Genomic DNA, 14488 nt, shown 5'->3' with positions numbered 1-14488 from the left:
TGTCCGCCATCTTTGATTGAGTTCAGTTCTGTGTAGGGGTACCCCTCTCTCCAAGTATTTCTGTCCGACATCTTTGATTCAGTTCTGTGTAGGGGTACCCCTCTCTTCTAGTATTTCTGTCCGCCATCTTTGATTCAGTTCAGTTCTGTGTAGGGTTACCCCTCTCTCCTAGTATTTCTGTCCGCCATCTATGTTGAAGAAAGTCTAACTATCACTAGTGCAGCAGCAGCCTCCCCCGGTCCTAGTGCCGGCCCGGTAAGAAGTTTAAGATGCGATGGAACGGTTGACGAAAATAAGTAATGTAAGAAATTGTAATAGAGACTGGAAACTAGCAATAACTACATTTCAACATAAGCCATATTTTATACAAAAATACACATACTCCTCATTTCTCTTGGACATATGCTGGACTTATTAAGACACCGACTACAGACACACATAATTCCCCTCCCCCATGATAACCACAGAACACACACAACACATGCTTGGAGCTCAGGACAAAGAACTGTCTCAGGAACCAATGGAACGTGGACACCAGGCCTGTTCAGGACTACCCAAGACCCAGATCGACCAATCGGAAGGCCAGGCTCGCAGATCTACCTACTTTGCTTGTTGTATATATAATACTGTACGAGTCTTGAAACTTTCTCTTTCCGGACGATTTCATACAAATCAGACAGAAAGAGCCGTGCCGCACGCTTTGCCTAATATCTTTACACTTGAATAAATCTGCCTTATTATACAATTATCCACCTCGTCCTATTGTCTCCTCTTGTTCTCCTGTCAACAGTAAACGTTTTACTAACAGAAATCACAGAGAAAATATATTGATATTGATATTAAATTATTTAGGGAGGGGCTAATTAATATTTTAGGACTAGCTATGTTCCTGATTCCTACCTACCTTTTGTCTGAAATTTGTATTTACATTTTACTCAACTGCGTTACCCACTCCAGTCAGCAGATTGCGGTCTGCGACTTTAAGGCAATGATGCTACTGTGACGTATAATCTAGTGGGCGGAACGCTTCTTTCAGCAGCAGCAACAGTTCGTCAGACACCTCGGTAGCTTGCTAGACAAAATAGACGAACCAATAAAGGTCTTTAGACGTATTCGTAATTATTAGCCACTGTGTTTTAAACCCTCTTCTGTCGTCTAGTTAGTTATCCGTTTTAATTTCATATTTACAGTGTTGTTATTATTCCGTTAGCGGGCTGGTTAAGTTAGCATTAGCCTAGCTAGCTAACATCCCCGACCATGCGGTCACTAAGCTACTCCCCTGCTATAGAAGAAGCGGGTATCACAGTAAAACAAGAAGTAGAGGATGAGGCCGTTACTGTGAAAGAAGGGGAAGAAGCGTTCAGAGTGAAAGAGGAGGAGGATGTTACAGTAAAAGGAGAGGAGGATGCAGTTTATGGAGTGAAAGAGGAGGAGGAAGAGATGACTGTTACATTGAAAACGGAGGAGGAAGAAGAGGAGGAAACTGGATATCTGGTCCCGGTTTCCCAAACGCATCTTAAGGTGTCCGATGGTTCTAACGGTGAACTTAGCCATAAGATGGTTTTGAGAAACCGTTCCCTGATTAACACTCGTAAGTACTGTCTTAAAAACAGAGGCACAAACTCTGCAGTTGTTGAACTGGGGAAATCAGTATGGACTGTTGTTCCATGTTGTGAATGTTATCCAATGTGGTACTATGGGTTATAGCAGTATGGACTGTGTATTATTTATTTATAGCCATTGATTCTTGAAGAATATAACACATGCCTCATGAGCTTAGTTCAACTGTTTGCCCCATCAGAACCCCAAATAAGCTTTTTTTACTCCAATGTTTAGAAACAATGTAAATCAACACTGTATAGCCTCAACATGGTTAAAACTATAATGTTGATATCATGGATGGTCAGTCCTTGCATCCATTGGTCTGTCTATGAATTTGAGAGTAGTTACATTTCTCCAACCCCATCATCATCTTATTAGCAAAACAGTAGTAGAATTACAGCTTTGTTATTGTTTCAACTGCAGATTGGTTGTTTGTTGTGTGGCATTTTTAAAGAGACAACCTAGGATTTAAACAGAAACAAAATGGCTGCCCAGAGACTTGGTTTGGTAAACAGCTGAGGGATGGGGGCTGGAGAAATATAACCACTCTCAAATTCATAGAGAAAGCTATTGTATCAAACTTAACCCAAAACCTAGGGACCTCGTCAAGAAGTTCAGACATCTTGGTGTAACAGTTATAAGGTGTTAACTTGAGAGTCAGTGGACCCAGGTTTGAGTTCAGCTCAGGGCGACCCCCTGAATTCAATACACTATGAATACAAGGACTGGTCATCCATGATGTCATAATGATAGTTTAACCAGGTTTCTAGGACATATAGTATGTTCTAGAATTCATCCATGATGTCATAATTATAGTTTAACCAGGTTTCTAGGATATATAGTATATTCTAGAATTCATCCATGATGTCATAATGATAGTTTAACCAGGTTTCTAGGATATATAGTATATTCTAGAATTCATCCATGATGTCATAATGATAGTTTAACCAGGTTTCTAGGCTATATAGTATATTCTAGAATTCATCCATGATGTCATAATGAAAGTTTAACCAGGTTTCTAGGATATATAGTATATTCTAGAATTCATCCATTATGTCATAGTGATAGTTTAACCAGGTTTCTAGGCTATATAGTATATTCTAAAATTGCCAGTGTAGATTTCCTGTGGGGGTCAAATTGTTAGAGCTGTTGATAAGTCATTGTATAATATTCAGCCAATTTATTTTCATGCCATTACATCAATATCGCCCAACCAGAAGAGAAGAAACTCTTCCTGAACCAACTCCTGCTGTCCTTCATACATTCTGACGTTGCTGGTAATTGGCTACACAAGCAGTCGGCAACCTACATTTGAAGTGCAAATGTATCTTACCATTTCTACTGATCTGGTGCCAGTTATGATTTTCATTTGCACATTTTACTGAAACAGTTTAATTTCATTGATAATAGTATCTCAAAATCATTGTCTGTGATTAATCTACATTCCATCTAAATGAAAATTATACAAATCTAAAAGTAACTTTTATTGCCATTGCCAACTATGTAAAAATAGCCTACATGAAACCAACAAACAAAAACATTTGCAGCCTGCAGGTAGAAAATATCCCGATTTAAAAAAATAAATATCCTATAAATCACATTGCCTGCACATGGCCTGTCAACAACGAACTTGAAACATTCTATCAACTATAAACTGGGTCCTCAAACTTGCAACATTGTATAAAATATTCTGGGCCCTCAGTTTCCCGCGCCAGTGAGTTCTGGACAGACACATCTGTCGTCTATTTGTGCAAAGAATAAGAAGTAATCAGGTATTTTATAACATTTCCACTGGATCAGAGCATTACATTTTACCCTTTAATGCTGGGTGGTTATCGAAAGGGCGAGAGCTGGAAATAATTTACAAATACTTTGAGCAACTATTGTCATTCGTAATGGATTCTAATAAGACTTTGTTTACCTGCTCTTTGAGGTGAAGAAAAAATTAGTTGGAGAAGCTCCACAACTCATTAGTGGTGCAGCGTTAAGACAATCAGAAATACTATCAGACATCCCCAAATAGCCACATTTATAGGCCTACATTTGTGCTCAGGCCAGGTAGACTAGTCCTACTTCTATATGTGTAATCGGGTAGACTAGTCCTACCTCTATATGTGTAATCAGGTGTGTGTCCTTACTCAACATTGACAGGAGTGTTTCAAACGAAAGAATGAATAAATTGACAAAACTGACGCATCTTGCAGGGTCGTTTAATTTAGTATCCGTTTGGGTCGGCATGGGAAATTAATCTATTTCTCCATAGTATGTTGTACCGAAGTTGACCTACTGAAAGGAAGTGTAACTTTGACTATAATTACTGTTTCCTGAAGGAGGGAAACGAGGTACAACACCTGATTGGCCCCACCCCTTCCTGGGCCGGTGAAGAGCGGTATTAAATTGAAGGAATAAATCCAAGCCTCACGCTCATCACCTGTGGAAGACAGGGATTCCAGGAAGGCGTGGATTTGATAGTATGTTGTTCCTAGTTTCCCTCCTTCAGGGAACAGTAGTAATAGTCATAATGTGTGGATTTAATAGTATGTTGTACCTAGTTTCCCTCCTTCAGGGAACAGTAGTTATAGTCATAACATGTGGATTTGATAGTATGTTGTACCTAGTTTCCCTCCTCCAGGGAACATTGGTTATAGTCATAACGTTACGCTTGTCATATGATGAACTTCAACTTAAATACTGGATCTTGCAGTGGGACAGTTTTTTTGTATTCAGATCTCTGAAATGCTCTCTAACTACGTCACATTTAGTGTCTCCTTATGTTATGCTCGGAAAACAGTTTTCAATCTTTTCAGAGTTTGCTAAATCCAATGGTTCTAACCGAAAGTCCCCTTAACTTTATTGACAACACCCAAATGGATACTGTCATTAATGTGGTTTTTCAATAATTACACATCATTCTTAATACTGTAGCTGTTTAGTTAGTCACATGTTGAACTATCATCAGCTGATCCAGGAAATCATTTTCTGAATGACAGTCAAATGACAAACATCACGACATGCAAAAAACAACTAAAGTCCTTCTTCATTCATTACTCTGGTAAAGACAGTTATGCCGTGCTCCACGTTGGATCTAACATCCCTAACAAATTGATGTTTATAATGTGTTATTGTCTGCTTGATTTACAGTTGGGTCTCGTTAGTCTGTTTGCACACAGAGATACTTAGCTCATAATGTGTAGAGAACTGTTCCTTGATGGATAGGCTATTGTACAACACACACAGCTATTTTCCTTTATTCAGGACATTTAGAATGACAACACATTACAGAGTAGCCTAGTGGAATTTTTCACAAAATTATCTAGTGATCAGGTTATGAAATGTCATGACAGACATTTTAGATTCCATGTTTCACCTGAAATATTAAATGATTTATAGTCCTAGGTCTATGTTGTTGTTAGGTGAAGTTATGGGTCCTACAGTAGGTCTGTGTTGTTGTTAGGTGAAATTATGGGTCCTACAGTAGGTCTGTGTTGTTGTTAGGTGGAGTTATGGGTCCTACAGTAGGTCTATGTTGTTGTTAGGTGAAGTTATGGGTCCTACAGTAGGTCTGTGTTGTTGTTAGGTGGAGTTATGGGTCCTACAGTAGATCTGTTGTTGTTAGGTGAAGTTATGGGTCCTACAGTAGGTCTATGTTGTTGTTAGGTGAAGTTATGGGCCAATTTGTTAAACACTTAATGTACAAACCCTCAGATTCAGGCTGATGGCAAAGCTAGCTAAAGAGCATTTTACTGGTTGAAGTGTTTTAAAAGTATAAAGCAGTTGAGTTTGCGACAATAACACAAACATATTAAGCAGGAGATTCAAACGAGCGTTACAGTTATAATCCAAAGTAATGTGAAATGCACTCATAAGCAACCTGGAAATTGAGGCTATTTTTGCTGTCAGCCTATGAGAACTCCCCTGAGTTTTCCCCCATGGTGGTGAATTAGTAACTAGCGACACAGAGCTTAATGTGAGTTTCCTTCAGTAGCACTCCTGATCTTGCGCTGTAATATTCAGAATACATTGTGGAAAACTAAAATCTTTGCTCACCATTTTTGTTCCAGGCAGATATACTACATCCATAACTAGCGGTTTCCTCATTACCAGATATACTACATCCATAACTAGTGGTTTCCTCATTAGCAGATATACTACATCCATAACTAGTGGTTTCCTCATTACCAGATATACTACATCCATAACTAGTGGTTTCCTCATTACCAGATATACTACATCCATAACTAGTAGTTTCCTCATTAGCAGATATACTACATCCATAACTAGTGGTTTCCTCATTAGCAGATATACTACATCCATAACTAGTGGTTTCGTCATTACCAGATATACTACATCCATAACTATCGGTTTCCTCATTACCAGATATACTACATCCATATCTAGTGGTTTCCTCATTACCAGATATACTACATCCATAACTAGTGGTTTCCTCATTAACAGATATACTACATCCATAACTAGTGGTTTCCTCATTACTAGATATACTACATCCATATCTAGTGGTTTCCTCATTAGCAGATATACTACATCCATAACTAGTGGTTTCCTCATTACTAGATATACTACATCCATAACTAGTGGGTTCCTCATTAACAGATATACTACATCCATAACTAGTGGTTTCCTCATTACTAGATATACTACATCCATAACTAGTGGTTTCCTCATTACCAGATATACTACATCCATAACTAGTGGTTTCCTCATTACCAGATATACACAGAAAGGGACCTTTTTGGAGATCATTGACTGTCTTAAGACAATTGTAAAATAATTTAACAGACCTCTGGGCTTCACCTTTTACCTCAAATAAACAGTGGATTTCTGCTGTTGTGGCCCTTTAACCGTCTGACTTTGTTGTTCACACAGGAGAGAGACGGGACTATCGTGGATCCTCTGGGGAGCCTCAACAGCCCCATGATGCTGACAGGGCAGAGAAGAGTCTCTCCACATCAGAACTCCTCAAGAAACACCAGCAGAGATCGACAGGAAAGAAACCTCACCGCTGCTCTGACTGTGGGAAGAGATTCACCTCCTCATCAGGCATTAAAATTCATCAGAGATTCCACACAGGAGAGAAACCTTATTGCTGTGGTCAATGTGGGAAGAGATTTACCTCCTCATCATGCATTAAAATTCATCAGAGAATTCACACAAGAGAGAAACCAAATGGCTGTGCTCAATGTGGGAAGAGTTTTGTTAATTCTTGCAATCTGACTGCACACCAAAGAACACACACAGGAGAGAAACCATATGGCTGTGCTCAATGTGGGAAGAGTTATTTTACATCTAGCCATCTGACTGCACACCATAGAATACACACAGGAGAGAAACCATATAGCTGTGATCAATGTGGGAAGAGTTTTGTTAATTCTTGCAATCTGACTGCACACCAAAGAACACACACAGGAGAGAAACCTTATAGCTGTGGTCAATGTGGGAAGAGTTTTACTACATCTGGCTCTCTGACAGTACACCAGAGAACACACACAGGAGAGAAACCATATAGCTGTGATCAATGTGGGAGGAGTTTTAGTACTTCTAACTATCTGACAGTACACCAGAGAACACACACAGGAGAGAATCCGTTATGTGATCAATGTGGGAAGAGTTTTACTACTTCTGGCTATCTAACTATACACCTTAGAACACACACAGGAGAGAAATCTTATAGCTGTGATCGATGTGGGAAGAGTTTTACTCAGCCAAACAGCCTGAATATACACAAGCGGACACACACAGGGGAAGGGATACTTCCCTTCCCCTGTGTCTCAGATCTCTGATTAAACATAAAATACATCAAGGAGTTGTTTCATGATATCATTGAAATAATGTCACAATGTAGAATGTTTTAACATTGTAGTAGGAGTATTTTAATGATGTCACAATGTAGAATGTTTTAACATTGTAGTAGGAGTATATTAATGATGTCACAATGTAGAATGTTTTAACATTGTAGTAGGAGTATTTAAATGATGTCACAATGTAGAACCCTAAATGTTTGTCCCCTGTTCTATTGATTTCAACATGATATGGATATTAGCCTCAGGGGGGAAATCCAGGCTCTGAATTGGAAGAGTATTATTTATGAGATTTAACAAAAAGTTACTAACACAAATAGAGCTGTGTTACACTTACCACGTTGGTGACCCACTGGAATCAAAATGCAACACTTCAAAATGTAGCTAGCTGTTTTCTACAAGTTGTCCTCTAATCAGGGATGTACACATTATTCCCATATTCTGTGTGGTTTTTGAGCTGTTAGTTTTAACAGGACGCGAAACCTCATCTCCCTTCTGTCACACAATTAATTTTGACATGATATCGATGAGTGATGACAAATAAGGGTTGTGTTCGTTTGTTTAGCGACCCCTACATTTAAATTCATCACTCCAAAATGTAGCTGACTGTCTTCTGCGGGTTGTCATCTAACCAGTGAGGTTAAAGATATTTCCCATTTCCATGTGTTTTTTTAGTTGTTAGTTTCAACAGCACATACAACCTGATTTCCCCCCTAATCGATATCAGTGATTTATTGCTACTTGTCAAAACAACAGTGTTTCTGGTGCTTGTGCAGTTTATAAGGTGCTTGTTTTAAAAAATATTATTATTGTGGCAGATGTTTGTGTAAATAGCACATGTTAGGTTTTCAATTTATCCCAAACTGTTTCTGCATATTGGTTATTGATTTGGACATGTTAAAACTGTGTTTTGACATTGGGGCTATCCTACCAAGCAACTATGCAACCAAATATTTCATATTTACATTTCATGTAACATTTGGTAATGATAATTATTTATGCAACCAACTGATAATTATATTGACATTGTTGCCCTGCTTTTAGAATATCAAGGTTAATTCTCAGATGTGCCAACCCAAATGTACTAGAGCATGACATTGGGGACTGGGACCCGATCCAACAACATGCCTATCTAGTGAACTCTGAAAAGAGAGAGAAGCTCAGCAGTGAGGTGGAAAGTTACTACGGATATTGCAGGAGTTTCCTCTTGAAATCAGACATGTCTGTGGTGAGAACAACCTGGTTGCTGATTGTCTCAAGGGGGGCAGTCAAAATGTTTTGTGTTTTGCATTTAGCCAGTGCATTGCCATGGATCACAGTTTATTTTTACTGCACGTTTTTCCGTATTGGAGATGAGTTTTGTTTGGGCTCGTTCCAAGGGGACGGGAGTTCTAGAAGCGAATGAGTTTTAGGAAGACGAGAGTTCTAGAAGCTATAGAAAGAAAAATCTTTGTGGGAATAATAAAAAATAAATATTGTTTGTAATTGTTGTTTGCCAGTAGACAGACACCATGTTTATATTGGTGAAGGTGAAGCATTGTAGTTGATTGTAATGTGAAATGGAAGTTGTTTTCTGTTGTTGGTGAGCAAACTCTTAAGGTGTTAGTTAGTCTTTGGTTTTTCCATTTATGTTTTGAGGTTGGACTTTAGCACGTCTAGCTCGTTAGCACGTCTTGCTCGTCAGCACGTAGGACGCACTGATTGGTGTCACCTCGTTGGTCAGTATGTGTTACACCTGTGCTGGCTTGTCCATCTCGTTAGTGGGAAGGTGTTTCACCTGAGCTGGTCCAGGTTCTATTTAAGAGTGTCTGGCCCAGTGCTCCAGTTGTCTTGATAGATGTGGAGAGTCAACACCTGTAGTTGCTCCACCTTTTTGGTTTGCTTCCTGTCTTTAAGTTAGTTGTGGATTTTTCTTTTGTTTGCCTCTTCTTGGGCAGATTTAGTGGGTCTCATGGTGAGTGTCTTTTAGGTCCCAGTTGTTGTTACTAGTCAACTTCTAGTGGGCACCCCCATAGTGTCTTTCAGAACCCCTCTTAAAACCTGTTTAGTTGTTGTCAGTGACTCTGTTAGTTCTAAAAAACAAGCTTATATTTTGGGTTGGGTTGGATATAGCATCATATTCTTAATATTTTAATCAATGGCATTTCCTTTCTTTCTTGCTCATTAGTCTTTCAGTTGTTTTTCTTCAGTTTTTTTATCCTCTTATGTTCGTTGTGTAACCGATGTGAAATGGCTGGCTAGTTAGCAGTGGTGCGCGCTAATAGCATTTCAATTGGTGACGTCACTCGCTTTGAGACCTTGAAGTAGTGGTTCCCCTTGCTCTGCAAGGGCCGCAGGTTTTGTGGAGCAATGGATAACGATGCTTCATGAGTGACTGTTGTGTGCAGAGGGTCCCTGGTTCGCCCCCGGGGCGAGGGGACGGACTAAAGTTATACTGTTACATGTACTAAATATATCTGTTTAATTTTTTCTGTTTAATTTTCATCGTTTTTACCTGTGAAACCATTGTGTTGCATCCATGTCTGACATGTGCTATATAAATAAAGCTTGATTTGATTTGAAAACATTGCAAAACAACTTAACCCAATGACTGACCAATCAACAGACTCTTGGTCCATCTTTGTATGAAAAACAGTATCAAATGATTCAACTACTGAGAACTGAAACAAACAAATGGATCAAACAGATCAATCCCACTTTTCCAGCCTGCAGACGGCCTGGTGGAGTGGTAAACACCACCCCCAGCTCTACCAGGGGCTTGAGGGGGTCTCCCACAGCTCTGCTTATGTCATGTTCTGTGGCCTTGCCGTTCCATTTCTTGACTGCCCCGGCCACACAGAAAGAAACACATTTAGTCATATTATATAAAACACTCAAAGTAATGGATGTGGAGCATCTATGGACTCAGTTACACCTGGCACCTAAATGTGACTTCTGTCATCTGATCACTCCAAGCTGAATTAGGTTCAGATCTACCAGGATGGGGCTTTGACAGTCTGGACGCAGTCAGGTCACCACATATAAATAAGCAATGTAAAGAGATGGGGTGAATGAGTGGGGAAAAGTACATTCTATACAAATGACTTTCATAATAACAATCAACTAATGTGTGTGCCTGACGGGAAATTAACTTTCCTACTGACAAAATGGGTGAGAAATTGCACCAAAACCAGTGGACAATTAGCACTGCTGCTGAAAAACATCACAGCATGATGTTGCCATGACCACCGCTTCACCGGGATGGTAACGATTTTCTCCAGACATGACACATGACATTCAGGCCAAAGAGTTGGTTTAATCAGACCAGAGAATCTTGTTTCTCATGGTTAGAGTCCTTTAGGTGCCTTTTGGCAAACTCCAAGCGGGCTGCCATGTGCCTTTTACTGAGGAGTAGCTTCCGTCTGGTCTCTACCATAAGGGCCTGATTTGTTGGAGTGCTGCAGAGATGATTGTCCTTCTGGAAGGTTCTCCCATCTCCACAGAGGAACTCTGGAGCTCTGTCAGAGTGACCATCGAGTTTTTGGTCACCTCCTTGACCAAGGCCCTTCTCCCCCGATTTCTCCGTTTTTGCCGGGCGGCCAGCTCTAGGAAGAGTAATGGTGGTTCCTAACTTATTCCAGTTAAGAATGAGGGCGGACACTGTGTTCTTGGGGACCTTCAATGCTGCATACATTTTTTGGTACCTTTTCTCCAGATCTGTGCCTCAACACATTCTTGTCTCAGAGCTCTACGGACAATTCCTTTGACCTCATGGCTTGGGTTTTGCTCTGACGTGTCGTGGCAGAATCAGATTTAGCTAGGTAATATAGATAGATAAGATGTTATTTTCATCATATGCTTGTGAGATACTTGTCATTAGAATCTTCTGAGCTGGGGATTAGTAACTTGGGGCCAGAGAGGAGAGAGGTCAGGCTTGTCTCCATAAGTCAATGTATCTGTTAAACCATGTGGTGCTAAGTAGAATATCAGAAGGGGAGGAGGACAGTTGTTTTCTGATGGGAACGTTGTTTTCTTATGGGAACGTGTCTGTAACTATTCCTAAACCATGTGACGGGATGGAGTTATTAATTGGGGAACCAATTAGTTATCTCATACAATGTCTGTACGCCAGTCACTCCCTACTTTTCTCATAGGGGGAAGGAGTTTGGCAGTGTTTGGAACCAATTGTATTTCCCCTCTGAGGTTGCCCTTATCTTGACCTAGTATTTGACCTAAGAGGCTCACTGTCTGATTTTGAGTTTGTCCAGGTTTGGGAATATCTAGAAATGACAATTGATATATGCCATTGGATGAGGTAATGTTTTGGTAGACAGTGAAGTATCAAGCATGAGATTTAAACCTTGTCTTGGGAGATCAAACTGAACGATGATTTATAGCTGATGCTGTCTAGCGATAGGATACTCCTCTTTCGGGTAAAGGATTCTTTGTAAGTTGAGAGGGGTGTATCTTGGCTATAAATGAAACTAAGAATTGTTTTGTAAGCACTCTCAGAGAATTCATTTATAGACACTGAATTGATCTGATAGTCAAAAAAGGGCTTTGGTGAAGCTTGTATATATATTAAAGATGGAATATATAATTTAACTCTGACTTGTGTGTGGTTGGCTCTCTCTCTCTCTTTATTGAGTAATACAGGAAATTACCACGACACATGCACTGTAAACTGTGGGACTTTATATAGACAGGTGTGTGCCTCTCCAAATCATGTCTAATCAAATGAATTTACCACAAGTGGACTCCAATCAAGCTGGAGAAACATCTCAAGGATGATCAATGGAATCAGGATGCATCTGAGCTCCATTTCGAGTCTCATAGCAAAGGGTCTGAATACTTAAGTAAATACATTTGCAAGAATGTTTACAAACCTGTTTTTGGTTTGTCATTATGTGGTATTGTGATGTCATTATGGGGTATTGTGATGTCATTATGGGGTATTGTGTGTAGATTGATGAGGGGAAAAATATTCAATTTTAGAATAAGGCTGTAATGTAACTGAATGTGGAAAAAGTGAAGGGGTCTGAATACTTAACGAATGCACTGTATACAGCTGGCAGAGTTTTCTACCATTGGCAGTTTTGTACACAGTCACGTGATACGTGGTACAGAAATGTCCAATCTTAGGAGAGTACATGGGAGGCACTATACTGTGTGTCTGCAGGTGTCTATCTGGTCAAAACCACTGATACAGGTGCCCCTCCACCCTCTGGTTGGGATTGATCATGTCTACAGAGAAACCTAGATTCAAATACTTAGATTTGTGTGTATTGGGTTGTGAAATTGTTAGATATTACTTGTTAGATATTACTGCACTGTCGGAGCAAGAACCACAAGCATTTCACTACACCCCCAATAACATCTGCTAAACACGTGTATGTGACCAATAAAATGTGATTTGATTTCGATTTTCAATAAACGTCCTATTTATCAAAGGTGCTTTTGGCTGGGGTCAAAATGACTCCAAAGGATTTGAGTCTGTTAAAAATCCAATTTGATACAGAAACACTAAACCATGATTTAGATTTATTAAGAACAAGTTGATTGTGGGTGTAAAGCTTGTTTTAAATTCTCACTCATTAAACACGAATCAATCAACACATGCTTCTCTTTGAACGGCATAATATAATATTACACTTTTATGAAATAAATGAAAAATTCCTCAACTGCGTTTCCCACTCCAGTCAGCAGACGGCGATGTGCGTCTTTTAGGTTCAGGCGATGCTGCCAGTGTGACGTATAATCTAGTGGACGGGACGCTTCTTCGACAACAACAGCTAGTCAGACACCTCGGTAGCTTTCTAGCAAACACAGCTACAACATTCACGCTCTTTACACTGTTTTGGTGTATATTAGTCGCTGTGTATTAAACACACTTCTGTTGTATGTACTTGTTGGCCCATTTAATTATATATTTACGTTGTTTGTCAGCTAGCTGGTTTGCTAAGTTAGCTTAGAACTAAGCTAGTCGCTAATGCTAGCTAGCTAACATTTCCGACCATGAGTTCACTAAGCTACTCTCCTCCTGCTACAGAAGTGGAGGTCTGCTGGACGGAGAAAGAAGCTTTCGTCAAAGAGGAGAAGGATGTTACAATACAAAAACAAGTAGAGGGTGAGGCTGTTAAGGTGAAAGAAGAAGAGAAAGACGTTACAATGAAAGAAGAGGAAGACGCGTTCAGAGTAAAAGAAGAGGAAGAGAAAGAGGAGGATGCAGTTTTTGGAGTGAAAGAGGAGGAGGGGGAGATGACTGTCACATTGGAGGAAGAAGAGGAGGTTGGAGATCCGTTTAACCCCAGTAAGTACCGTCTCTGCAGTCGTTGAACCAATATGCAGTAAAGGGGTTCTACACTTTAATGCTGTTCTGTAGGAATGGCTGAAGCTTCACTGTAACGTGTAGAACATCAATAGTGGACCATCAACAAAACGTTAACAATTGATCAAATGCATCCAATGACAATGCCTGAAATACTGTAGTCCTCAATATCTCCTATTAGCTTAGCCCAATATGCTTTTTACCGAAACAGGCAGGGAGTACGCTTTGTTATTGTTTCTACTGCTGATTGCTGCCCCCGTTACTCCTCAAGGTCCAAGGACTGTATGTTATTTTCAGAGGTAGACTGGCTCTGGCAGGTAAAATAGTCAAATAATGACCGGTTGCATCACCACCTGGTATGGCAACTGCTCGGCGCTACAGAGGGTAGTGCGAACAGCCCAGTACATAACTGTGGCCAAGCTTCCTGCCATCCAGGATCTATATAATAGGCGGTGTCAGAGGAAAGCCCACAAAATTGTCAGAGACTCCAGTCACCCAAGTTATAGACTGTTTTCTCTGCTACCGCACGGCAAGCGGTACCGCAGCGCCAAGTCTAGAACCAAAAGGCTCCTCAACAGCTTCTACCTCCAAGCCATAAGACTGCTGAACAATTCATGAAATCACCACCGGACAATTTGCATTGACCCCCCCCCCCCCCCTTTTGTGCACTGCTGCTACTCGCTGGTTGTTTCTTACCTATGCATAGTCACTACACTCCCCTACCTTCATGTACAGATTACCTCAACTAGCCTGTACCCCCGCA

The 14488-nt window shown here is 40.2% G+C and overlaps 1 protein-coding gene across 1 annotated transcript; it reads left to right on the top strand.

Annotated features, from left to right (window-relative positions):
- Positions 1-1026: 1026 nt before the first annotated feature.
- LOC129839909 (zinc finger protein 664-like) lies at positions 1027-9982 on the top strand. The gene is made up of 2 exons (XM_055907625.1): positions 1027-1591; positions 6487-9982. Exons 1-2 carry the CDS (start codon positions 1258-1260, stop codon positions 7398-7400), a joined length of 1248 nt encoding a protein of 415 aa, XP_055763600.1. The 5' UTR covers positions 1027-1257; the 3' UTR covers positions 7401-9982.
- The last annotated feature ends 4506 nt before the right edge of the window (positions 9983-14488 follow it).

This window comes from Salvelinus fontinalis, chromosome 40 (genome assembly GCF_029448725.1).
Source record: "Salvelinus fontinalis isolate EN_2023a chromosome 40, ASM2944872v1, whole genome shotgun sequence".
NCBI classification, from domain to species: domain Eukaryota; kingdom Metazoa; phylum Chordata; class Actinopteri; order Salmoniformes; family Salmonidae; genus Salvelinus; species Salvelinus fontinalis.
The sequence above is the reverse complement of the archived record's forward strand: the minus strand, read 5'-3'. Positions and strand labels throughout refer to the sequence as shown.